The sequence below is a fragment of the Clinocottus analis genome, unplaced genomic scaffold (assembly GCF_023055335.1).
Source record: "Clinocottus analis isolate CAN_PGR_092001 unplaced genomic scaffold, fCliAna1.0.p SCAF_3, whole genome shotgun sequence".
Taxonomy (NCBI): Eukaryota; Metazoa; Chordata; class Actinopteri; order Perciformes; family Cottidae; genus Clinocottus; species Clinocottus analis.
This window is the reverse complement of record NW_027176042.1, coordinates 14480781-14507047: the sequence shown is the minus strand read 5'-3', so window position 1 is coordinate 14507047 and position 26267 is coordinate 14480781. Positions and strand designations below refer to the sequence as shown.

Below are 26267 nucleotides of genomic sequence, written 5' to 3'. Positions count from 1 at the left end.
ACTTCTTTGGTTTTTATTATTCATGAGGTGATGTAATTCAAGGTAGTTTAATCTGAAAGCGAGTGTGAGTCCTCCTGCTCCTTGAAAAAAATAAATCTATTTACATAATGAAATACACTACCTTATATATACACATAAATATATATGTATATATATACATGTATATTTTATATATATATATATATATATATATATATATATATATATATATATATATATATATATATATGCATATAGAATGTATATTCTCCTGCTCCTTTAAAATAAATCTATTTACATAATTAAATACACTGACTTATATACACATATATATAGTATATATATATATATATATATATATATATATATATATATATATATATATATATATATATATATATATATATATATATATATACACAGAATAACTACTATAATTGCACAGAGTTTTAATATTGCACAGGTTTGAAGTGTTTTATGGTCGACTGGGAGTGGAGCTGGTTGTGCAGCCTGACAGCAGCAGGAAGGAAGGATTTGCGGTGCCTCTCCTTCACACACCTGGGCTGAAGCAGCCAGGTGGTGGCTGAAGGAGCTGTGCAGAGCTGCTAGGGTGTCCTGCATGGTAGGAGGTGTTGTTCATCAGGGATGAAAGCTTTGCCATCATCCTCCTGTCTCCCACCACTTCCACTATAACCAGGAGACACCCCAGCACACTGCTGGCCTTCCTGACAAGTTTGTTTAGTCTCTTCCAGTCAGCTGTCGAGATGCAGCTGCTCCAGAAGACCTCCAACAGCAAACTCCACAAAAACTGTATTAAAGTCACAATATTGGTATCGTGACAACACTGAAGCACAATTCAAAATGAAAAAGAACAAGGGATGCTAATTTGTTTTTCTTTATGATTGATGGCTGACCTTCGTTAACCATTAACAGACAAGCGTATGTCCCTGCATGCAGCGGTGCTGAGGTTGGAATGCCCAACAAGCTGACCGGCTGCAACAATAATACTCAAGAGACTTTAACGGACTACGACACCCACAGTGCATGAAGGAGCCTTACTGCAGGTCCTTTATTTCAATGGTAGTCAGATATTTTAACACATCGTAATGACTGCTGTTTTCTTCCCCCAACACTTCTCCTATTTCTTTAAAATCCTACCTCATTTGTATTTATCCCTCAATAATGTGTCTTCCTGGCTCCTTCGACTATTGAGGATGCTGTAGCAATTTAGTTTCCCAAGTGTGGAATCAATAAAGGTTTTATCTTATGTATCAATAAACGGCTGCACAAATGATGGAGAATTTTTTTTGAAACTCAACACTTGCAGTAACTTGCACGGCTCCGTATATTAATATAGTATTGGCTTTTAATTGTGGATTGTTAATATTTTCAAATCAGCAGACTCCTATTAACTTTACAATAAATATATAGATGACAGTGATTATAAAAGGTAAACACTTACTTACATTCCAAATATGTTGTTTGATTTCCACATTAGATATGAATTGTTATTAATTGAGTATGAAGTAGACACAGAATACTGCACAACTGATATCACATTTTTTTGACTTGAGTTGTAAAAGTTACAAAAATGTTTTCATATTCAGTGCATTTACTTTTTTATGATTTAATTTTGAAGTAGCCTTGTCATGATGCTTTCTATTTCTATATCAATAGTCCAAAATAGGAAAATACTGTACTTTTTGCTTAACTACAATAATTTCATAATTTACGTGCCTTAAATCAGAATTAAAACATACTGACAATGTTATTATGGATGAAACTACTCAATAAATTCATAATGTGTAGTTTTATATTTACCGTTACATTATTTTGTTCTTTTTGGGGGATTTTTATGGGAGTAATGTGCTGACTAAAAATAAAGCCCAGTTTTTTTTGTACTAATTATTTCAGAGCAACATTTGAGTAAATAATAAGGCATTATCTAAATCATCATCCTTCTTCTTCTTCTTCTTCTTCTTCTTCTTCTTCTTCTTCTTCTTCTTCTTCTTCTTCTTCTTCTTCTTCTTCTTCTTCTTCTTCTTCTTCTTCTTCTTCTTCTTCTTCTTCTTCTTCTTCTTCTTCTTCTTCTTCTTCTTCTTTTATCATTAAAGGTGTGTTAGCGCCATCTACTGGGCTTGTGGGCCATAGTTCTCTACTCCCTGAAACTAAACTGAATTATCTTTATTAATCCAGATTATTTTGATAATGTAATCAAGACTGTATATTGTCGTATCTCAATGCTAAATAAATTCAATACTCCTTCCATACAATTATTTAATTTCTTATTTAATAACCTTACTATGTATTATACTATGTATTATACTTTTTAGTTTTATTTTTTTTTTAGTTTTATGAAACAAATTATTCATTGTTTACACATTTTTATTTAATTAATATAACACTAAGCTTTGTGTCAAATATGACACCAAGAGAATGAAATGTGTTTATCTTCTCTATGCATCTTTACACCAGCCTCTCTTTTCTTCATCTTATCGGTACATTTATCTTCTTCACGAAGAAACCCTAAATCCTCATGACTAAGACCATTTCCCAACCACCCTTAACTGCTTCTTGGGTCTTTTCTTGGATTACTGATATAATCTCCTTCCTTTTCCCTTTGGCCAAATCATTGACAAAAAATGATTGATACCCTGTTTGATATCGGATAACCTCATCAATTCTAATGAAAAAAAAAGGTATTGGGCTGATCAGACTGACCCGAGGAGTTCAGTTTTCATCTTATACATTGTTAATAACACTGCTCAAACTAAATTTGAATATAACTATCAAACACAATGATGTATCCTAAAACATCCTTCCTGTTATTTCCTCATTATCTAATTTGATCATACATCTCTATTCCTATATCATGCTTTCTCAACACTAAGGAACATATTTTATTATTTATTTATTTGATCATTTCTATTATGTCTCCAAACAAATGAATGCATTCATTGTTTCTTTCCCTTTCTTGTCAGAAGAAAACAATCCTCTTCTTTTTATATATCATCTTCTCTATAATTATCTTTTCCATTATTTTTCCAAACATTTTTCTCTGTAAATGCTTCTTTTCCCATATTAATAGTTTGCTTTCTGTCTGAGCTCCTACCATATGTTATATCATTACATATCATATTTCGTCTTTCTCTGGAGATGTTTACAACGATTTTGCCATCAGGTGCAACCATTCCCCCTCATCTTCTCTGTAAAATCCCTCCGCTCTGGTTCTCCAGTTGTTTCCCTCTCTCAGATGCAGATACCTGCGTAGTGCAGTCCTGTTCATAGAGTGAGAGTAAAGCCTTGTTGGGACATTTGTCGAAAGCTTGTAAGAGGTCAGCTCAAGGTTTTTTCATTTGTGCGCTGATTTCTAAACTGTAACCAATCATAAGAGGCCGATACACGCACGCGTCAAGCGCGTGCTCGCGCTGTAGAGGACCGTTGTTTAGGTGGAGAGTTGAGCTTTGTGGTTTGTTACCTGAAATCATCAAGTCCTTTTTCTTTTTCTTTTGTTTCCCGTTTAACTACGTGCTTTGAAGAACAATGTCGTCTGCAGGGGCACAGAAGGTAAATCAGCACGTTCTACCTTTCAGTAAGGAATCTGCTTTAGAGTTTAATCCCGGACTCTTGTTTGGTTTGTGGACTCGAGTAGCAAGAAAATCTGGACAATTTGGTGCCTGTGTAATTCCTAAAAGGTGCCGTGCTGTTTGAAGATCTATTGTGTTTTATATTATACTCATGTCTTAGCATTGTCAGGCAGACAAAGTGACATCAAAATCACCCTCAGTGGAGGAATGTTACTAAGTGCATCTATTTTTTTTTATTTGTACCTAACTTGAATATGTTCATTTCATGTTTACATGTTTTATACTTCTGTTGCGCCACAAGTCAGAGACATATGTACTTTTTTACTTCACTTACTTTATCTGACAGCTAAAGTTTATCAGCATATATTTAGTATTAATGCAAAATATAAGTAAACTAATAACCGTTGATACTTGTATTCTATGTTAAATATCTAACAATACATAAAGCAATGAACAAGTGCTCTACTTTTAAGAGAATAACATAAATGACATCAATACATCACTAATTATTATCCAGTAATTTGATATATATTGTTCTGAAATGGGCCGTTCTGCATCATGAATACTTTAAATTAACTCAACTTCTGTATTTTACTTGAATCTGATATTAGTGCAGGACTGTTACTTCTCGAGTAGTTTTACACCACACTATCAGAGTATAGACCTACTTGTTCTTCCAATGATGACCCTGCAGAGAACGTGTGCCTAACAACGGAAGATTAGTGCAGATTACATTTTGTGAAAAAAATATCGGTACACCTTTGCAAATATCATATCGTCATACATTGTTCTGATATTATCTCTCCTGCGTTTTGGATTAGGTAACAGTAAATCAAGAAATCAATTAGAGGAAATGCTGTGATTTAAAAAAAAAAAAAGATAGTCAATTAGATAAGACAAATGTGTAAATCTAATATGTATCTATCTGTTTGTATAAACAGAGCAGTTCTTTGACATTGGTGCTAATGGTTGCTTCTGCTGCCTGTGGAGGAACTCTTCAGTATGGCTACAACCTCGCAATAATGAACGCTCCCACAACTGTAAGTTTTTTAGTCTAATGCCAATTTAAATTCATGTGTGTGTTCAAGCAGTGTTCAGGTGGGATATATAGGTACATAATAGTGTATTGTCTTATTGACAGAGCTGATAATGTCCTGCATGCTGTTAATAAAGTGTTTTAAAAGTTACAGCTACCAGCGTGAACATACATTAGCATTGTGTTAAATTGATATTTATCTGAAGTGTGTGTAGGCTCACTGTTTAACTGAGCTGTATTGACCAGCATTACTGTTTTTTTCACATGTTTTATCAGAATCAGAGTTGTCTTATTGCCAAGTACATGTGCACATGCAAGGAATTTGGCTGGGTGAAGGTGCATAACAATAAACACAGTACAATCATTCACAGTGTAAATTGGCACAAACAAGAATTAGGCTACTTATGTCTGTGATTAATCATTCTCATTGTAACACATCCAATTTTAGTATGCATTTATAGAAACTAACTACTACTCTTAAGGCCGGATCCTTATTGTTTCATTAAGACAAGCAGCTGCACTCACAAATAAAGAGTAAGAACTTACATCATCAAGAAACAATTCCTGCAAATCAAGAATTAAAGTTCAATGGATATGTTGATGCCCCAAATTGACCCTCTAAGCTTAAGAGTCCAGCTTCCCACCATCAAAGATAAATAAGCCGAGGGAATAAGTGTCAGCTTTAACCACCCTGCTGGTCTCTATCTCAGTGAAGCTTTAAAGGTTGACTGTCTTGTCTTTTCACACAGTTTATTCAGACTTTTATTAATGAGACATTCTTGGAGCGGTGGGACATCCAGTTGGAGGACTACCAAGTGACCCTGGTTTGGACAATTATTGTCTCCATCTTCTCGTTTGGAGGCTTTGCAGGGTCCGTTATCGCCGGACCAATGACCATACGCTTTGGGAGGTAATGTAAGACGCTGCGTCATGCTCATGTGTGTTAATATCTTAATGCACAAGTCCAGGGGGTAACAAATTAAAATTGTCATTGAACATGTAAAGAGTGAATGATTGACCTGTTAATATATATATATATATATATATATATATATATATATATATATATATATATATATATATATATACATATAAATATATAAAGATATCAATCATCTTTCACAGTTACATTTTAAAGCATTAGGTTGGTGTTGTTATTCTCATTGTAAAAAAAATCCACTCCCAAAGACTATTTCATACTGAAGATGTATCTTCTAAAAAATGGGTCACAAAAGCAATATTTCCTTGAAAAAAAAGAAGCTAAATAGTGTCCTAAAGCAGCTGCTGGGACTGTGGTATCAAGCACATTTTAATCGAACAAGAGTCAACAGTGTATTGACCTGGTTGTATTTTAGATGGATAGACATTTGATGTTTCATTGAGTTTTTACAGCAGCAGCAATTTATGTGTGAGAGTGACTCTAAATAATAATTTTTTTTCCCACACTGAAGGAAAATGTCACCCAGTGCAACAATAGTTTTCAGGAAATAATAGAGCTCTATGGCACAGAGCCATACACTATATCAGACATTAACATAGATAATGCTATAAGGACCATTTGATGAATGGTTTGGGGATTATATCAATAATTTCCATACCATTAGACATCTCTGCCATACGGCCAAACGGTCCATGAGTCTACGGTCTATTTCGTACGACTAAAACTCTCACCAAGAGTTGTGAGCGATCTAATAATGTTGTCCTCTTTTCCATTCCCAAGGAAGAAATGCCTGTTGTTGAACAACATTTTCCTCATGGCCGGAGCACTCTTAGCCGTGACAAGTAGAGCTGCCAAGTCTTTTGAGATGATCATGATCTCACGTGTCCTGGTGGGGATAAATGCTGGTATGTAATGTATGTCACTATATGTGCATTCAAATACCTGCTAAACGGTGGTAATAATAATTAAGATACTATGCAACAGAAACTTCATTAACTTCAAAGAAAGCCTCTGTGTGTTTTTCAGGGATCAGTATGAACGTGCAACCCATGTATTTTGGAGAAAGTGCACCGAAGCACTTACGAGGGGCTATCTCCTTGTCATCGTCTGTTTTTACAGCATTTGGTGTTGTGTTAGGACAGGTGGTCGGACTCAGGTATGGACGCTGTCAGACTTTTTTTATTTGTCAAAAAAGACTAATCTTTTACTGCACAAGAAATATCTGCTGTAGACTTCAATTATATTGACATTAACACCCTGGATTATTTATTTGTAGAGAGATTCTGGGCAGTGAGCCGTGTTGGCAGTATCTTCTTGCCAGTAATGCCATTCCTGGCCTTGTGCAGCTCCTCACCCTGCCGTGGTTCCCGGAGAGCCCCAGATACCTGCTCATCGACAGGGGGGACAAAGAGGCTTGTATGAATGGTGGGTACTGTAATATGTATGTAACTGAGCACATTTACTAAATACTGCCCTAAAGTACACTTTTGATGTAAAATAGAATTTCCATACTAGCCAGAGAGCAATAACTACAACTTCTCAAGTCACTTAAATTCTGTTTTTTTTTTCTTCTTCTTGGTCAGCTTTGAGACGGCTGCGTGGCTGTGAGGTCCAGAGCAGCGAGCTGGATGAGATCCTGCAGGAACAGGCTGAAACCAAAGGCATGAGGGCCTGTCGGCCTTGGGAGCTTTTTGCTGACCGCTCAGTACGCTGGCAGCTCATCTCTGTCATGGTCCTCAGCAGTACCATGCAGCTCTGTGGTAATGACTCGGTAAGAAACGATGGAACATATTGTTATACAACCCATGAAGATCGGTGTTACATGATACCGAGCGACGGTATCAGATGTTCTTCTGGCCTCTGCAATGACAGATGGTTGATTAGAAATTTGAGAGGATCCATCAGTGATGTGTGTTGTGGGTAGTTTTCTTTATTCAGAGCGTATTAATAATGTAAAGCGGTGATAAAGCACTGTCCCTTGCTGTATGGGCACGAAAACATGTTTGTTTTTTTATCAAAAAAGCTTCCTTGTCTCTTTGTCATTGTTATTTCGTATATATGACAGTTATTAGAGTTCAAACTTATTTTCAGAACTAAAACAAGTTGCCTTCTCATCAAAAAATGCTGACCACACACTTCCAAGGCTTTTAACCACAAGCTTGGCAGTTTTAAGGAGTCTCGCAGGGTATTAACATAGTTGCTCTTTGTACAAGATGCTGGTTTAATCATTTTCTTATCTACTTTTTCTTTCAGATCTACTTCTATGCATCATACATATTCAAAGAGGCCGGGGTATCGGATGATAAAATCCAATATATCACAATTGGCACTGGTACTTGTGAATTCACGGCTTGTATATTATGTGTAAGTATCCGTCTTTAAAGCACATGTTATGTAAGCGGCTAAAGGTAGAGAGACTGTTGTTTGTATTTCTCCGAAGGCTTTAACAGAGACTAACGACTTAACGAAGAACAGTCCAATGTACATACAACAGCTTTGATATTTGATTTCACAATTGAAAACACTTACACATACTGTAGAATTTTACACTGACACAATGTGAACAATTTACAAAAAGGTACACATATTCCTGAAGAAATGAAAGAAAAAAGGAGCTGAAACCAACTGCATTTTATATCTTTGAACGGACTATGTTTTCTCAGTTAGAAGAAGATAATATGTGCATTCTGACATTTAGGGTAAATATGCTTTCGTGATGACAGTTAACTAAGATCATCAACACCACTTTCATGTCTGTCTGTTAAATATAAAGTTGCAGCATGTAGCTGGTTAACGTAGCTTAACACAAAGCTTAAATGTTTTTTCCACTTAGGTGCTGGGTAATGCAAAGCACTGGTAGGCTGCTGCAACGCGCTCTAATCAGGCCTAAGAAACAGCAGCTAGCCTGGCTCTGTCCAAAAGCAACTCAATTCTAGCCACAAACTATTCAGTTGGAACACAATTCATACTCAATTTAAGGTCATACTTAGTATGAATAGTATTATAATATTATTATTATTATGTCCACCACCTAAAGGATCCATTATACGTTTTTTGCCTACAGAAACAGAATTATAAGAAACTGGAGTCTCACTGGTTGCCTGGTACCTGCACCTAGCCAAGAAAAAGTCCGGTACAACACCCATCAGTGTTCATGCACATTAAACAATCATATTAACTGGTTAATTATCAAATCTAGGAGCTGCTGGTCAGTAGATTTTGGTATAATCGGATAGAGTCATGCTAGCTGTTTCCCCCTGTTTCCAGGCTTTATGCTAAGCTAACTAGCTGCTATGGCTCCAGCTACATATTTACTGCACAGAGATTGGAGTCAAACTTCTAATCAAACTCTGCACCTATCTCTGACTCAACTGAACAAAAACACTGACAGTAACCCAAGCTACTGTGTTTTTACATTATTTAGTCATTCATCAACCGGAAGTTCCTGCTTTGTATTTGTTCAGTGTTTATGTATCTTTCTGTAAAGTCTTAGACATAGTTTGTTATAATTATAGAAGAACAGAGTCTGATGTCCATATTTTCCTGTTTTTCAGAACCTGCTGGTAGAGCGCAAAGGTCGGAGGTTCATGCTAATGGGAGGGTACATCCTCATGGCCATCTGGGCAGTTGTCTTCACAATTGCACTGTTGTTTGAGGTGTCATGAATCATTAAATTTACCTACATAATAACCTTTATTTCTAACTTTTCAAAGACAAATTATGCATGCGTCTTTGATTTGCAAAGAAACAATGGAACATAAAGTAATAATTGTGATTATTAAGTGAGATTTCTGCGGTGAACTTTTAGTAATTGCTGAACATTACAAGTCAAACTTTGAAATGTCAAAGTGATCAGGTTTATGTTCTTCTCACTCCAAACAGCACAATATATCCTGGATGCCATACATAAGCATGGCCTGCATCTTCACCTACATTCTCAGCTTTGGCTTGGGACCAGGTGAGTGTAATGTTTTTGGAGACTTTCTATTGTAGGGTATAAAGTGAAACACACATACAGAATAAAATCTCAAGACACATTAATACAAAATGTCTTCTAGAATAACCAGTTAATAACTTTTTAGTAATACATATTTACTACAGTTTTAATCATTACTCATCCATGTTGCACATCAGTACAACAGCTGTTTCTATTTGCAAGACAACTCAAATTGTTCAGTTCATATAAACACGCTAACCAGCTAAAACTAATCAGTCTTATTACAACAGTCCTGCAATAAATACTACCTTAATGAAGATATAAATGTTTAGTTTTTGTTGAAACAGTTTGGTAGATGTTGATTTGATGATTTTGGAGGATAGTAATCATTATGACTTACTTTTTCTTGTCGGCATCTTCAAACCTAAACTACTGAAATCTCAAAGTATAGTGACTGTTTACTCTTGTCTTGCACTTTGATAAGAGTGTTTCATAAACTATTATTGTAATGCTTTGTTTGAAAAGTTTGTTAGCTTTAATACATTTTAATAATAATTTCATGAATGTCTATTGAACAGTGTATTGTTCATAATTACCAAATATAACTAATCTAGTAGGTCAGGATATAATAGCTAATGTTTATATTTCTACTGATGAAGCTAACTCAATAAGATTTTGTATTTTTATTTTCTCAGCTGGAGTGACCGGCATTCTGCCCACGGAGATCTTCAATCAGACGGCTCGACCAGCAGCCTACACGATCGCTGGCTCCATGATGTGGCTCAACCTCTTCATCATTGGGATGATCTTTCCATTTCTAGTGGTCAGTGCGTCGTTTCATCCACTCCTCCGTTTTACAAACGTGCAATGACAATGAACAAGCATAAACCGCCTAAACCTTTTTAAAACTGGACATTTACCTCACACATTATTAATAAAACAAAACTAAGGCACTATTTAAAAAACACAGTTGTTTTATGGTTGGTAGTTTTGCCGAGGATTACTGGTGCATACTGCTCTCCCTCTTTCATGTCGTCAACTCTACTACTACATCAAATAATGTTCAAAAGAACAATGTTATTGGTAAATGTATTTTGAAATCAAACACAACACCTGTCAACAACCTGGCATGAGAAAGGACAGCCAGATTAAAATGCAACTTAAAAAACTCCTTCAAATAGGAAATGTCGCCCTATAGCACCTCCTAGAGTTCAGAGTCTGAAACTGAGGGAATACAGGTCTGTCAGGATGCAAATGGCTTTAATGCTGACCCTACTGATCTTTCTATGATGTGGAATTAGAGGTGATGATTTTACATGATTGTTGTCTCATTGCAGTTATTTAAATCACTTTGTAATGCTGCACGTGTATATGCGTATACAAGAATAGAAAACCCTCAGCCAGGCCTGGAGTCTGAAAGCTTTCTGTTGCCTTTCTTTTACAGAGCGAGTTGAGCGAGTACTGCTTCGTGCCTTTCGGGACGGTCTGCCTGCTGTCTGCGTGGTTTGTCGGCCTGATTCTGCCTGAGACCAAAGGGAAGTCTCTGTCAGCCATCACAAGTGAATTCAACAAGCTCAACTTCAAAAGCCAGAGTGAAAAGGGTGCGTCGCAAACTAAAACTCAGTATCAGCTGGGTGAAGTGAGTCATTCTACGGCCTTGTAGACCGTGTTTTTCCCTCAAAATACATACGGACACGACCACTACAGGCGTTCAGTTTGAGGAGGAAGACGTCGGGATCAAAGGAACACACTTTTACATCACAAAACACAACTTGGATCTATTATCACTTTTTTATTTTAAATGTGTTTTATATCAAGAAGATTTAAAGGAATTTATCTTTGACATCTTCTCATGATGCACTTATGTTTTGCTACTTTGTGTCACTAATTGACATAACACAAAAGTAATTAAAACTACCATATATTTGGCAGAAGATAAGTGATCTGCTGCCTCTGAAAACACGTCAGCACGGCCTTGCTTTATCCTACCATTTTGGAGGTCAAAGGTCTGAGAAAGCTGCACATGAGGCCTTTTAGTTCAACGACCTTGAGAGTACTGACGTCTTTGATGTGTGGTACATGGTGAACCAAATCAGAGAATTTATTTCGATGGACAGCGATGTTAATTTGCATCGTATCAAATATAAACTTCATGGATCAGTGTGCACACCTCTGTCATACAAAAATGTATCATGATGTTGCGTATTTATACGTTTGATAACAACTGAAATCTATAGTTTTAACAGAATAAGTGCAATTGTTTATGGTGAATATTGATTTTTTTTTAATGCTCTAATTCTGCGGCAATAAAATATCTTGTATGAAGATCCCTTTTCACAGTGGTTTTCAATGTGACCATCAAAATGTGCTGTCTATACTTAAGACTATAATAAAGTCACTGCAGACATAAATAGAGTTATGTTATATTAGTTCAACACACACCACTCACAGTTAGCCTGATTGTTTACGTTACAGCAGAAAACAGCGGGAAGAGCGGTGCACAGTACTGGAGGCTTTTCTTGCTGTTTCTGGTCTTAGGAATTGGGGGGTCGTTCCAGTACGGGATTCAGATTTCTCTCATCGCTTCTCCAGCAGTGGTAAGATTTATATTATCAAGATGCAAAGAATGCAAAGAAGTACGGTTTGCTGTGTTAACTGAAACACAACCCTCTTGCATCACACAGTTTGTTTCTCTTCTTCATTGTGTCCTGTGGTGTCTTCACACAGTTAGGGTAGGAAGAGGTATTAAGTTTTATTTGTTTTTCCTTCAGAAGAAGCCATGTGCTGTCGCATGACTCTGTCTTTAAAGATGATCTTGCTGGGAAAATGTCTTTCACGGATAAAATGTTGGTATGTTCTGATAATGTGAAGTGTGTTTATTAGCTTTTTTTAAAATAGTTTTTGTCAGGGTTTAATTTTATTTTCGATTAAGCTTGTTTTCCCCCACAGTTGTAGACTTGAGTGTACACCTCGTGTATCTCGGGGAATGTTCTCCAAAGAACATCAGAGCTGTCATGACGCTCACAGGTTCAATCTTTACCGGATTTGGAAAGGTCATGGGTCAAATAAGACAAACTGGGCAGTGCCATGTTTGTCTTACTAACTTGTCAGGCTGAAATCTGTATGGCATGCTGTGCTGCATGCCACACAAACAATTGCTCCCGCCACTTATCAGATTTAATTTGTTTTGCACTCTGCGTAGGGAGCTGATGGGAACAGAAGAAATGTGGCCATACCTCTTGGCTATTAGTGGTATTCCGGCCAGTACAAAACAATTTAGCGCTTACGGACTGCTACATATTCTTTAAAACAAAAAAGACTGGGAAAGAGATTATTGATTAGATTTAATTAATAACTGCTTTAATAAATGCATTTGTGTTGTTTTTTCTCGATTGGATTCACAATTCATCATTTCATTTGTCCCAAAGGGACAGTTGGTTGTGCACCAGTGAAACACAACAAATAAAACAAGGTACATAACACTTGATAGTATCAGAGAAATCTGTAAACCATTGACATGTAATTTCTCAATGGTCACTTGGATAAAAACATTTGGTGAAGAGTTTATATTTAGATTCCAGGAGTGTATTATTTTACACTGTACATGTTTTGTTGTAGACTGTAGAGAATGGAAGTATTCTGTGCTTTATATTTGCAGGTTTTCTTTTCAGTACGCTGGCATAGTTCTTTGAACAAATTCAATCAATATAATCAAACAACAAAACAAAAGTGCTTCAGTCCTTTTTGATGGATCGTGCTGGCAGAAAGAAGCTGATGGGCTATGGCTATTTACTGATGGGTTTCCCCATGTGTGCACTCACTGTCATGCTATCTATGAAGGTACATATAGTAAACCAGTGCACCCTACTCAGCCTGAGAAGATATTATAAATATAAATGATTCTCTTTTCATACAGAATCTGAATTCACGAATCCCGTATGTGAACATCATTTGGATCTTTTGTGATATATGCATATATAAACTTGAGTTTTCTGTTGTTTGTGAGTTATTTCATATAACATTTTACCTATTTTTGATTTGATCAACACAACCTAAATATACATCATCACCAAGGTCTTACGGTCAAAATGAAAAACTTTCAATAGTTCCTTTTTTAGCTTGAATGTCTTGTCCGAGTGGCACCTCAGCTGGTATTTTACACACAGCATGTTCAGTCCCAACACGCACAACCACAGGTGAGGGTCATTTGTCTAATTACCTGCAGCAGTTTGCATCTTTCTAACAGTTAAAGCAATCTTTCTTTCCTTTTTATTTTGCAGTTTCAACACTGACCTGACACTTTGAGCAAGTCATGAGAATTGCAGTAGCTACCCGATAGGCGTTTAATATATACATAAATATGTCAGAGGTAAATGTGAATTAATGATTCATATTAACTGTACTTACTGGACTAGTAGCAGACAGACAGATTTGCGTTTATTGTTTGTCTACAGGTTTCATGTTTCCGTTAAGCTTCCCCACCAACACCAAAACAGCGACCCCTGTTGTTGGGCTAGTTGTAATAACTCCAGATATCCAGCCAGGTCCAAGAAGGATGTATTGTTTAATCATCCACAAGCAATAACTTCAAGAGAAAAATTGGGAGCTTTTTCAATTGAAATTTATTTGATTCTCATCTCTGTACCAACAAGAATGGCGAGACTCAATGACAGAGTACAAAAACAAATATCTATAGAAAAGTATGCTTATATTGAAATATGTCCAAAGACGTTATAACAAAACATGTAGCTCATATTTCTTAAGAGCAATCTTGTTGAGTACGATGATAAAATACCAAGTTAACATATTGTACATTTTCTGTGTTTTTATACAAAAGTGTCAATGCAAGTCACTCTGTACAATTCTTAACCTTTAGAAAAGAGGACCTTTTTTAATCCACTGCCGTGCACAATCAGTATTTGGAAGGCACTTTGCAACGGACCAAAAGCAGAAAGCAAACACATTTAGGCCGAAATACTCAACGAAAACACCTTTTACACTCGAGTACCAACGTGAGTGAGACAAAATCATACATCTCATTGAAGAACACAAACAAAGAAACATTATTTCCTTACAGCATCTTCCACTTGTTTTCAAATAAACAACAAAAAAAAACAACCCTTATCACTTTTAAGGAGTAAATACTAGTGCAGAGTGGATCAAAAAAGAAGAAGAAAAAAAAACTTGGTCAAGACGTGTGTTTTGCAGCCGGCAGTGTGAGCGCTACCAGAGCAGAGCGACAGTACGGTGAACAGTGAAACCTTTACTGCCACCAACCAGTGATCAACATTCAGGCCCCAACTCAGCTCGCAGGCAAGAACATCCAGTTTACACTTTCAATCAAATGGCCATAACTTAACATCCTTCTACATGATAGACAAGAAAGACAATCTATATATGTACAGGACCACCCTTGACAAACACTGATCATATTGGTTGGTTCATATATATTTATATATATATAAATATATATTTATATATATATATATTCATAGAATGTGTATATGAATGGTATATACACTTGTTACAATCACAACATAACCATAAATAATACAGGAATGTACTGAATTTAACAGCCTAAATTACACACAAATAATAATTAAACAGAAAGCAGGAGACACAGGTCAAAAACACAGAAACGGACACACAGGTGGCACACAGATACACTCTTTTTACAGACCATCACCACATCCATGCCCACACACACACACACACGGGATTGATTTGCATCATGATACATACTACAACACAAGAAGAAGAAAAAACATCAAGCCATTAAAAAGATGTTAATCAACTGATGTGTGAGGTCAATAAGATTCAAGATGATTACATTTGAATTTATCTTTCCACAAGCCAATTTTCTAACAGTTATTGCTTATTTTGTGTTTCAGAATATACAAGAATAAGGGAAAGTATGTCATGATTATGACAATGGTCCGTTTTACCTTTTAATTGTTTTAACCAACATCAAATTAATCTTAACCGAAAGGTAATTGATCTTGACACATATTCCTCTAAATCGGTGACATCCCATTTACAATTTCAAGATGCAAAACTAATTCAGCAGCGTAGAAATGTTTTGGCGTAAAAGTGGAGCAAGATTCTAAAAGAAGCAAAGCAATGCAGAAAAATGGATGAGAAGCTCCCATTGTGTACTGATTTGAGGAGCTTATTTAATTTAGCCTGTCGTCATCACAGGAATGTCTTGGTTCAACATTTTGGATAAATACATTTTCACTGCAAGACACTCGGATGGAAAGCTTACGCCTTAACCTCGTGATCATTGGTGCAAACACAAGACACATCATCTACTATCAGCACAAGCACATCTGACAGGAGGTTGGTGAGCAATACAAGTGCAAGTGATGAAGAGGAAAAAAACACTGCAGAAATAAAGTGATCTTAATTACTCGAGTCTGTAAAAGTAGCATTTCTTTTGGTAGGTCCAGAGGCTGGTGGGTCAGGATGTGACCCCTTCTTCAAAACACCCCCTAACTTTTGCACAACACGCACATAACCACTAATTTTTATTTAACATAATTTAGAGTGAAAAAAATATCAAAACGAGAAAATCAACAGATTCTTTTGTTTGACAATTCTTTTTAAAAAGTACACAAAACTGAGGGCATGAATAAGTTAATAAAATATAATCTACAATTCTCAAAATATATACTGAAAATATACCATACCTTGGTCCCTGTTAAATGTACACAGCGGATTTAACACCAAACAAACAAGGCTTGGAAACATTGTCATTGTGTGGAGGGGTCTCATTCCTAACGAGCCCAAGGCATGATTCAAGGCTAAAGAATATTATCCAGGAAAAGTTCATTTTCAAAAGGTATTCCTGCACACACTATTCATTTTAGTTATAATGGCTTCCCCTCCTTGTTTTTTTTTAAATTATAATAAATAATTTACAAATAATCAAACTAAATCATTATTCAGAACTTTCCCCATCACAAATGAGCTGCAAGTCGGTTTGCTTCACTTGTAACATAGATCTCTCTGTGTATTACATCAGTGTACCAGCTCCCTGATTGAGGTTCACAACTGCTCAGGTAAATGGTGAATGACAACACTCCTCAAAGGCTTTGTTTAAATACAAAAAAAGCGCTCTGGATCTAAAAAACAAACTAAAAATAAGAACATTGTGGTGCGAATGGAGCTTGTGTAGGCATTTATAATTACTTACAGGAAGAGTGGTTGCTATTCATTTGTATATTGACAACTTTTTATGATTACATCGGTATAATAACTCATTTTTAACTAATAAATTATTTCTGGCCAAGTTTTATGGTGCCAGATAAGTTTTGTGTGCATGCTGTTACCATTCATATTTGAAGTTGTATCAACATGATTTAAAAGTGCTTCTTAACTGTAATTCTGACAATAATTATTCATTAAGGTCCTTGACATCTATCAGTGCTACTTAGTGGCCAGCAAACTGATAGAAAACAGTTTTCAATAGATGTGTAATGAAATATGCCATGGGCCTGTTAGGAATGTTTCTCAGAAAACTTGCAGTTAAAATTAAGGCCAAAACAAGATCCACAATAAAAGAAGCAGAGAAAAACATGATCACAGAATTCAGCCCTCTTGTTGCTCTGAGTTAAAAACATCTGTTATTTAAGGGGAGGAGGATTATGAAGCATTAAATTCATTGAAGCGGCCAAGGGTTGATTTACCAGTTACATCAGAGCCGTTAAAGTGGGCGAACAGACAATAAGTAATTACATGTTTTAAAGGCTGCTGTACATAATTCATCTCATGTGAAGAAATGTTTGTGCAGCTAAGAAAGCTCAAAAACACACAAGCCAAAAACAAATGAAAGCATACCAAACATAACGTTAACAAATCCACATCAGATAAAGGAAATAGAACCTTCATGTCATTTCTTTAGAAAGGAAATTTAAACACTGTGCACTCACTTTTTATGCTCTGGAAAAGTAGAAAAAGTAGGAATCGTATGGCAGTCTGTGACAAAAATATTGGATACACATTAAATCACGTAACAAAGAAAAAGTAGCCTTGAGGCAAAGTGTCTCCCAAATACAGAGCATCATCTGTGGGCGACCCAGCTTTGTCCTAAGAATTAGAGGATTTGCTAGAACTTTAGCAAATATGTCACTTCCCTCCGAAGTCTATTCCACTTTGACCGGCCTCAGGATCCACCAGTGAAGAGGCAAAAGCAGACTGGACAATCTGAAAGCCAAAAGACTCGAGAAGGGACATGTTTTGTTGAGGGGAGAAGGGCGAGGTTAGGGAGGGGGAAAGCTCATTTAAGCCCGACCCTGAAACCCCCTGGGCCTTCTGGGCTTTGTGAACTCTGTGCTGGTGCTTGTTGAGGTAGGACTTGGTGCGAAAGGCCTGACCGCAGATGCCACAGGTAAACTTCTTCTCAGGATCCGCCTTGGCTTTGGATCCCTCTGGGGAGCCTAAGGCCTCTGCAGAGGCTCCGTTGCAGGCTAAAGAGGGCATCTCGAGCTCCGGCCCGTCAGGTTTGTGTGGAGATTTAAACTCGTCACTGTTGGACAAATCCCCAAAGGAAGGATCTGATTCTTCGGATTCCAGGTGAGGACATTTCCCATCATTTTCCTGCCCGTCTGTGGTAAGCACAGCATGGATCGGAAGGAAGAAAGTGAGACAGAGAGAGAGAGAAAAGTGGAAATGGGAAGAAAGGTAGGCATGAATTAGGACAAATGGTTTGTCAAAGGTTTTAAATGGCAATTTTAATCCAGTAGTTGGTTGGCACCTGCAAAAAAACTTAAAACATTTAACTTGAGTACTTCAGTGAAAGGAGCATCAAGTACAAGTAGACCAAATTCTTGCAATTAATCTTATAGACCTTTCACTAAAAGATCGTAAAAACATATGTTGCTACAGCATTGAACTATACAGTCATCGAACTCAGTCTGCCCAGTGTCCACTGACACTTCTGCTGTGCTCTTCCAGCCAGTGGGCGGCAGTAGCACTGTGCCCTCACCCACCCTCCTGCTGGACTGTACTGACCTGCAGCAGGCCCATGGACGGGGAAGCCAGGCACCCCACCAGAGCGACAATCCCAGAAATATGGAGCCCCACCTGCCTTCCCCATGAGCAGCTCAGGCTGCAGGCCCAAGGCTGGAGGGCCAAGCTGGGGAAGAACTGGGTGTCCAGAGAGCCCATGAAAGCGACCCTCTGCCTCAGACGAGGTGAGAAGCAGCTGGCGACTGGCGCACAGGTCTACACAACACCCGGCCAGGGAGAAAGGAAGGGGAGGGGGCAGACATAACAGGCCGGCGGGAAACCATACGGATAGAATTACCTTCATTTTGTCACCAGGCATATTTTACTTTGTAAACAAAGTAAAGTCGACTTTACTAGTTTGAATGAATCCCTGTTGAGCGAGTCCCATCACTAAAGCTGGCATTAACTTTTTTCCCTTCCATTAAACACCAAATCCCTGAACTAGGTGACTTGTGACATGAATAATTGACGAAAACAGATGATGTTCATGAAAAGACATAGGAAGTGAATCCTCCACATTGCTAACAATCCACCTTTATCCGATACAATTTTAACCGAGTTACTACAGTGCAGACCTTTCTCACAGTGGATATTTTGACATATTAAAAACACAGGTGTATTTAAAAACATAACAACCGTAACAATGCCAGGACCCTTGCCACGGTGCATACACTGCCACCCCTTAAATAAGAGAGCCAACATGAATGCTGTTAGTTACATCTGTGTGTCCTGCTGTAACATGTCATATCCCTGTGAGAAAAGCCCATACTGTGTAAATCAAAATATAATGTTCACACATACTTATTGTTCTCACAAATGAAATGACACTTAAAGAAAACTATAGTGTAAACTGTGATATTTATAGTGACAGTACAAACTTCAGATCGTGGCCATTTCTGAGGGTTTTCAGCTTAAAAATTTTGCCGATTGTTTTTCATTACTCAAATAACAAAATCATTAAAACCAATGATTGCCAACTCCATTGAGTTCTCAGTTCTTTCGATGTTCAGTACATTTTTGTAATTCAAATCTTTAGCTTCACTGGAACGTTCCTGAGCCATGCTGAGCAGCACGTTGGTAACAGCTTAGCTGATAAATATCAGCAATGTGACAGCCAGTCAACTGTCCACATTGCTGAAGGAAAACACATATGCAACAAGAGGTCTGTTCATTTTGTGACACTCATGCCAGGGAGGAATTTGGAAGGATCACCAGAGAATTACCGCCAATCAAGTCCACCACTGCTCTCACAACTTCAATAATGCTATTCTGCAACTGAACCATCTTGGAAATTAGCAGAAAAAAGACAATTCTTGCATAACAGCATAACCTGAGTATGTTAACAAAGTATGTTGCCCAAAGGATCGAAATGAAAAAGATGCTGAATCGCTTGTCACCTAATGAGTCGTCGCATAATGTGACATGACGTTCTCGTCTCAAACCTGCTGATGAACACAGCCAACATTGATTTTAACAAACCAACTGGTAATTAGTTTGCAAAGTCTCAAACTGCTTTTCACCTGTGAGGCCAGAAGGTGAATATATCGCTAATGAAGTCTTATTATTTGAATGATAATACCACAAGGAATAACAGGCTTGTACAATTTCTCAACAATAAATGGCAAATATCCACATGTGTTAATTCAGCTGCAACCACCTGTCTATCATAAACAAACAGAATGACCATGATTGGTTTTAATGATTTACTGAGTGTCTAATGGTTTCACCTTATATCAGTTGTACAAGCAAAAAGCAGCTCTCATGATAATTAATAACTTTGAGAGCCAACCTCAGTTTGGTAATGAGCCAAATAACATATTTTTCAAATGCGCTGCACTCATGCGTAACTTACATAATTCAGTCAGTCGGTTAAGAAATGCAATCAATAGATGGTAATATCGTCTTACATAATGTTAATTGTGGCTCACAGTTTGCTGTGCACTGTCTCTATGCAACTGGTTCTACAATGTTTTCAATGAATCCTGGGCAAATGGAGACATAAGGACACTCATGCAACACTGTGCATTACTGAACAACTGATGGACCAGCCAAGCAAAAACAGACACCACTTGATGCCATGGCCATGCTGGACAGACGCACATAAAAAAGTGACGTATAACTCAAAAATCATACATTGTCATGTGTAAGAGTACTGTCAACTATGAAGTCGAGACAACTTCTTTGTCTTAAATTATGTGCATGTGGCGATAAGTACTTAAAATGTTTTTGTATTACAGTCCCAATTTCTAGACTTATAAAGACCAAAGTTGTGTACAGTCACAATGTAATGTGCACATAGTAGCAGGTATTCGTACTACAGAAAGGTTGTTAACTCTGTAGTCTCAATTATATAAGTGAGTAAAGGAGTTGTCTGCCTATTGACTTGCCTTTATTCTATAGTAAGAGATGCTCAATGGTGAGAAAACACTAGTATTTCCAACACTTCTCTAGCTCATAATGTCCCAGTATGTTGAGCGACACTAACTATGGTTCTATATAACTGCCCCCTCGAGATGAAAGATGTTGACAGTTAGCGAGCAGAAAGACAACCAGCACATGAAATTGCACAAAGTATTTGAGCGCAAAGCTTGGCAACAGAGGATGACATATGTTTGCGTTTTAAACATCCACAAACAATGCAGCAGCATGTTTCTCCAAGTAGCAGCAGAACAAATGAAAGCCAGAAACATGAGAGTTTGGGGTGGGGCGGGCGACTGCTTGCCTTCCACTGAGCACTGGCGTCCCATGTGGTAAGGGGTGCCGTTGTGCATCTGCAGCTCCCCCCTTGGCTCGGGAAAGGTGTGCATTGTGGCAGAGGGGGGCAGTGGAGAGCCATGGTGTGTCTTTATATGCACCTTAAGGTAGGATGCAGTGGAGAAACCTGGGACCAGAAGAACAAAGAACAAGGCAGTTGTTTGACACACTGAAGGCCTTGACTATGAGGAGGGAGCCCCGGCTATTTGACGCCGATCAGCCGTCAGATATCGTGATGGTTTGACGAGGACAAAAAAACTAAAAACAGAGCGCAACCAGGAGGAGACCAAGGGTGTGAGGTGATTTCGGTGTAGTGGCCCCAGCCAATGTATTGGACTCTAGTGTGCAGGCTCTACGAGCACAAACAGAAGAAGAAGCTGGAGAAAGCCTAACAACATTTTTCAGCATGTATAACCCAGACTGAATATAGGGGCCATTTTTTACACTGCTTTTTCACATTCAGTATGTGCATTTCCTCTCGTCTACGGACATGCCCTGGAAACAATTGTGAATATGTTGTACAACTCAATGCAACCTATCCCTGAAAGACACAATTTTAAAAGCTTTATGCTTCCTCCTGTGGCAGAAAACGAAAACAGAATGAAGGTGCCAACACGGACAACCCCAGGGGGAAAAACAAAACATTTCCTCTGTGCACTTGCGAATGGTTGACACATTGCACCAATAGATCACGGATCAACACTTAGACTTTAGTCAACCGGAGCTTTTTAGTTGTTTTACACTCATGACAATCTACCAGTGGTAGAGGAGATCTTAAATGTTTTGGACCGAGTAATAATTTAACATGACAGATAAACAAGTTAATTCAATAAAAATGTTGTATACATTATAATGTTTGTATAACTCCAGACATTATTTATTTCAATTCAAACAATGCAGAGCGAGCCAAAGACCCAAACCAGATTACATCCATTTTTTCCTCCTCTGAAATTTCATGACGTCAGTACCAACTGAATATTTGTCTGTACACGGCACAAAGGTGTTTCAGAGGAGCCTGTAACAGTGAGGTGCATGCTGATATATTTAAAATGAATACCTTTGTTGCAAATGCCACAGTAGTTATGCGTCCCTTCACTGTGTTTCTTGAGGTGGTCGGTCATGTAGGCCGCTCGCAGAAACTTGCCACAAACTTTGCATGGGATTTTGTCTTCATGGCATGCAAGGTGTGAACGGAGGCGATCTCTTGTAGCAAAAGAGGCATTACAAATCTGAAATACAGAAATACATTTGTTAACACCTTTCTCACATATCATAGTTGAATTTATTTATTTATATATATATATATATATATATATATATATATATATATATATATATATATATATATATATATATATATATATATATATATATATATATATAAGGGCTGGGCAAGTTAACGCTTTAATATCGCGTTAACTTTTCAATTGATTAATGGCATTAATTATTTGATCATGCGTTAACTACATGTTTTGTTTTTTTTTTTGCATTGGAAGGGGCTTATCGCTTTAAATCTCTCCCAGATGGCGTAGTTCAGACCTAGCGTCTCACGGCTCTCCCAGTCCTGCCTGCATGAGGTCAATCAAACATGAAAAATAAATAAATGAGATAAACGCCGTGAACGCATTACAGCGACGCTGCTTTCACTTTAAAAGGCGATTCATGTTGATGCGCACGCGCTGCCGCAGCCTGACTTCGTTACGCAGCAGACAGGCAGCGTGACGAAGTGAGTCTGACGTAAAGCATGTATTGTTCTGTAGCTTCTGTTCTCAACAAGCAGCGGTGCTGCCGCGAGCCGCTTCACACGCGCAAATACACTACAAGTATATGTACTAGCAGGTTCCGCGTCCAGATTGAAAGTTAATCGTGCATGCGCAAAGCTCCTGACCCCGCGGTCTGATCCATGCAGAGCACGTTAAAGCAGCAACACTTTTGGATCTTTACTCTTCTCTCAGTGAGGAGTTCAGTGCACTTGTTCAAGCCAACACAGACTGGACTTTTCTCACTGAGGAAGAAAAACTGACAAAAGACGGAGTGGTTTGTCCCTCAAAGGGACCTTTAGTACTTATTGTTGAATTTGGCGCATAATGCGATTAATTTTTTTCAACTTTGCCCAGCCCTAATACATATACACACACACACACACACACACACACACACACAGTATATATCTTTACCTGGCACTTGTGGGGTCTCTCTGTTGTGTGAACCTGTTTGATATGTCCATTCAGGTGGTCTGGTCTGGAAAGAAAAAACAACATTTATATTTGTCATCATATAATTTGAAAATATTTCTTCCAGAACAGATCCAGAACTAATAGTTTCACCCAAGATGTGTTGGTGTCTCTTTCACTCAGTTTGCATGAGCCTTATTAGCACCTGCGACTTATTCACATTTATTATTTGCATGTCTTTAAACCTCCAAAGCAGTAGATGGTGACAGTGAGCATGCAGCAGGGCCTGAAAGCACCGAGTCTGGGAAACAGGTCTAAGTGGTTGAAGCCAGATGACTCGGATGACAAATCACTTTGTAACAGTTCAGCAGTTTTCCAATAACAGAACTGTTTATGTACGATAACACTTAAGAGTTTGTCAGACACTCACACAAACACTTTTGGGTTTGAACTATGCCCTATCTCCATCAATTAATACCAACTTAAAAGAATGACTTCAGATGAACTAACTAATAGACTGTTTTTGTACTGGTGATAAAGTAGCTGACTGCGTTACGTTTACGTATCTCAAAAGCTGATTAACAGCTCTCTGAACAGCAGAGATTTTGGCTTTGTTGCAAAGCTGTCGTTCAATTAATATCTACGTCTCACGTGCAGGTACAGAGTTGCACCTGTCATACTTAGTGTAATTTGAGGGCGAGTCACAGCACCGTTTTTCTACAACTTCAAAAACACAGAAAATGAATGTCAGTGTGACTAAAGTTGAACTCACCTTGAAAAGCCTTTACCACAGCTTTGGCACACGTAAGGTTTGCCGACTGAGCCGTCATGGGACCGCACATGGTACGACATCCTGTCCTTGCGTTTGAACCGGAGCCCGCACACATGGCACGCGTACGGCTTCTCCCCAGAATGGGAGAGCTTGTGTCGGTTCAGGTGGTACACGTCGCGGAAAACTTTGCCGCAAATGTCACAGCCGACGTGCCGCCTGGTCCTCTCCCGCTTGCGGCCGTTATCCATCGTCAACCCTCCGTGTAACTGCACGCCGTTTTCCACCAGACCAGACTGAGACATTAAAGAAATGCCCGCTGTTGACATGCTGTCACCGACGTTGTTTACATCGCCGGTGTGGGCCCCGTGTTGTGCTTCGTGGTTCTTCAACCGGGAAGCCTCCGTGAAAGCTTTCCCGCAAGTCCCGCAAGGAAACAGCACAATGTCTTTTTGTGTGCTGTTATTTAAGTGCACAGCCTCTACGACCCCACCAGCTTTCTTTGGTCTCCCCCGGCTTCGTTTCGACCCCGGGGAGCCAGCGTCGTGCTGAAATGTGTTGCCCAGCATATCCGTTGTTGGCGAAGCGGACAGTCTTTCAACAGGCTCCAATATCGGTATTGACGACTCGCCGCCGTCTCCCAACAACACCACGGTGGTGTTTCCACTCCCGTCCACATGCATCTGTGCATTGTTAGCGAAGCTTTGGCCGTTCATCAGCATTCCCGTTCCGTTAACGAGATCCTGCTGCGCCACCGGGAAACCCAGCTCCGGGGTGCCCGTGGCCTGGAAGAGGCTGGCGTCTCCTCCCCGTAATGTCGGCACGAGGATCTGAACGTTTGACTGTTTGATTACCTCCTGACAAATCTCTATGACGGACCGCATCAGCAGAAACTTGGCAGCTGTCATCAATTCGGGGAAGCACTCCAGTCGCACCACAATCCTGGAGGTGTAGGCGAAGTCCAAAACGTCTTTAAAAACTTTGGGGCTGATGGTGTGCATCTCCAGCTCCTTGGTGTCAACGTCGCCCTCCGCCTGGCGGCTGAAGACCGACTCAAAATACTCGCTGCACGCCGCCAACACAGCTTTGTGTGCGGGGAAGCTCTCCTCGCCGACGCGTAAGATTACATCGCAGAACCTGCCTCCATCTTTCCTCTGAATGTTGAGGTTGTGTAGCATCTCCGCACTGTGCTTGCTCACCTGATAGGTGTACGAAGAAGTCCAAGACGGCTCCGCTACCTTCTCCATGCCGAATGCATCCAATACCAATGGATGTTAGGGACAACGGTCGGAGAAATTACTGTTTTCGTAGAACAAGCTCGATCAGTTGATGCCAGCTAGCTACAGAATCCAAAACCAACCGCCCCTCCCCGTCGCTTTAGCATCTAACGTTAAACGTTAGCAGTAGCAAGGGAGAAAAATGGCAGCCCCCCAGCTTCCTGTGAACTTTGACCCTGGTTTCTTGAGTGGTGGGGGTCGCTCTTATTTGGTGAAATAAATCCGTTGGGGTTTATATTGACGGTGTATTTGTTTCATGCTCATTGTAATGGCTGAAATGAGTAACGTTCGAGCCCCAGCACCGCAGGGGTCTCACGCGTCTTCAAGCTGAAACGTTACCGCGCAGGTCTCTTCCTGCCTGGTCGGTTTGTGAAACCCCTCCCCCAACCAAACAACGAAAACCCCCCTCTGCTCCCTGCGAGAGCAGTCTGTACGCATGTGAAGCATTACATACTGTGCAAGCCACTGGGGGTAAGCTCTGGATTGTCTACAAGAACAAAAGGTGTCCATGAAACGGAAAGACTTGCTTGCCGACGCCAGTGTTAAGTGTAACTAAATATGAATTGATCTGTAGAAATTATTAAACGGTCAATTATTATTTTGGAGATTGTAGATGAGTGTTTGGCATGTGAACAAATTGTCAAAGGATCATTTTACTTTTATAATCTGTGTGTATATTATATACACACATTTTATCCACTCCCATATACACAATAGGTCACTTAACACTTAAATACAATATTTAATAAAACCCATTCCACCACTACAGGCTCAAAAATAACCATAATAAATACCTAAGTGCTTT

The 26267-nt window shown here is 38.7% G+C and overlaps 2 protein-coding genes across 4 annotated transcripts; one reads left to right on the top strand and one right to left on the bottom strand.

Annotated features, from left to right (window-relative positions):
- The first annotated feature begins 3451 nt into the window (after positions 1 to 3451).
- On the top strand, positions 3452 to 11736 carry slc2a11a (solute carrier family 2 member 11a). Its single transcript, XM_068593730.1, has 12 exons — positions 3452 to 3546; positions 4508 to 4606; positions 5352 to 5512; positions 6323 to 6447; positions 6569 to 6698; positions 6819 to 6967; positions 7126 to 7313; positions 7796 to 7906; positions 9097 to 9198; positions 9425 to 9500; positions 10175 to 10302; positions 10924 to 11736. Exons 1-12 carry the CDS (start codon positions 3523 to 3525, stop codon positions 11140 to 11142), a joined length of 1512 nt encoding a protein of 503 aa, XP_068449831.1. The 5' UTR covers positions 3452 to 3522; the 3' UTR covers positions 11143 to 11736.
- Positions 6874 to 25775, bottom strand: patz1 (POZ/BTB and AT hook containing zinc finger 1). 3 transcript variants are annotated; one of them, XM_068593729.1, is made up of 6 exons: positions 24189 to 25775; positions 23420 to 23483; positions 22300 to 22471; positions 21211 to 21369; positions 18492 to 18704; positions 14171 to 18085 (listed from the first exon to the last, which is right to left on the bottom strand). In XM_068593729.1, the coding sequence occupies exons 1-6, from the start codon at positions 25430 to 25432 to the stop codon at positions 17607 to 17609; spliced, it is 2331 nt and encodes a 776-aa protein (XP_068449830.1). In that variant the 5' UTR covers positions 25433 to 25775; the 3' UTR covers positions 14171 to 17606. The 3 variants fall into 3 exon arrangements, with proteins under 3 accessions (XP_068449829.1, XP_068449830.1, XP_068449828.1); XM_068593728.1 differs by lacking the exons at positions 14171 to 18085; positions 18492 to 18704; positions 21211 to 21369 and adding an exon at positions 6874 to 6927; XM_068593727.1 differs by lacking the exons at positions 18492 to 18704; positions 21211 to 21369.
- Between the last annotated feature and the right edge of the window lie 492 nt (positions 25776 to 26267).

Excerpts from the sequence above, each read along its gene's own strand:
- slc2a11a (XM_068593730.1), top strand. The coding sequence starts at position 3,523 with ATGTCGTCTGCAGGGGCACAGAAG. Across the intron at positions 6,699-6,818 it reads GGACAGGTGGTCGGACTCAG|AGAGATTCTGGGCAGTGAGC; the intron begins GTATGGACGCTG and ends ATTTATTTGTAG. Across the intron at positions 9,501-10,174 it reads CAGCTTTGGCTTGGGACCAG|CTGGAGTGACCGGCATTCTG; the intron begins GTGAGTGTAATG and ends TTATTTTCTCAG.
- patz1 (XM_068593729.1), bottom strand. The coding sequence starts at position 25,432 with ATGGAGAAGGTAGCGGAGCCGTCTTGGACTTCTTCGTACACCTATCAG. Across the intron at positions 21,370-22,299 it reads CTGTGGCATTTGCAACAAAG|GTTTCTCCACTGCATCCTAC; the intron begins GTATTCATTTTA and ends TTCTGGTCCCAG. Across the intron at positions 18,705-21,210 it reads ACGCCAGTGCTCAGTGGAAG|ACCTGTGCGCCAGTCGCCAG; the intron begins GCAAGCAGTCGC and ends GGTGTTGTGTAG.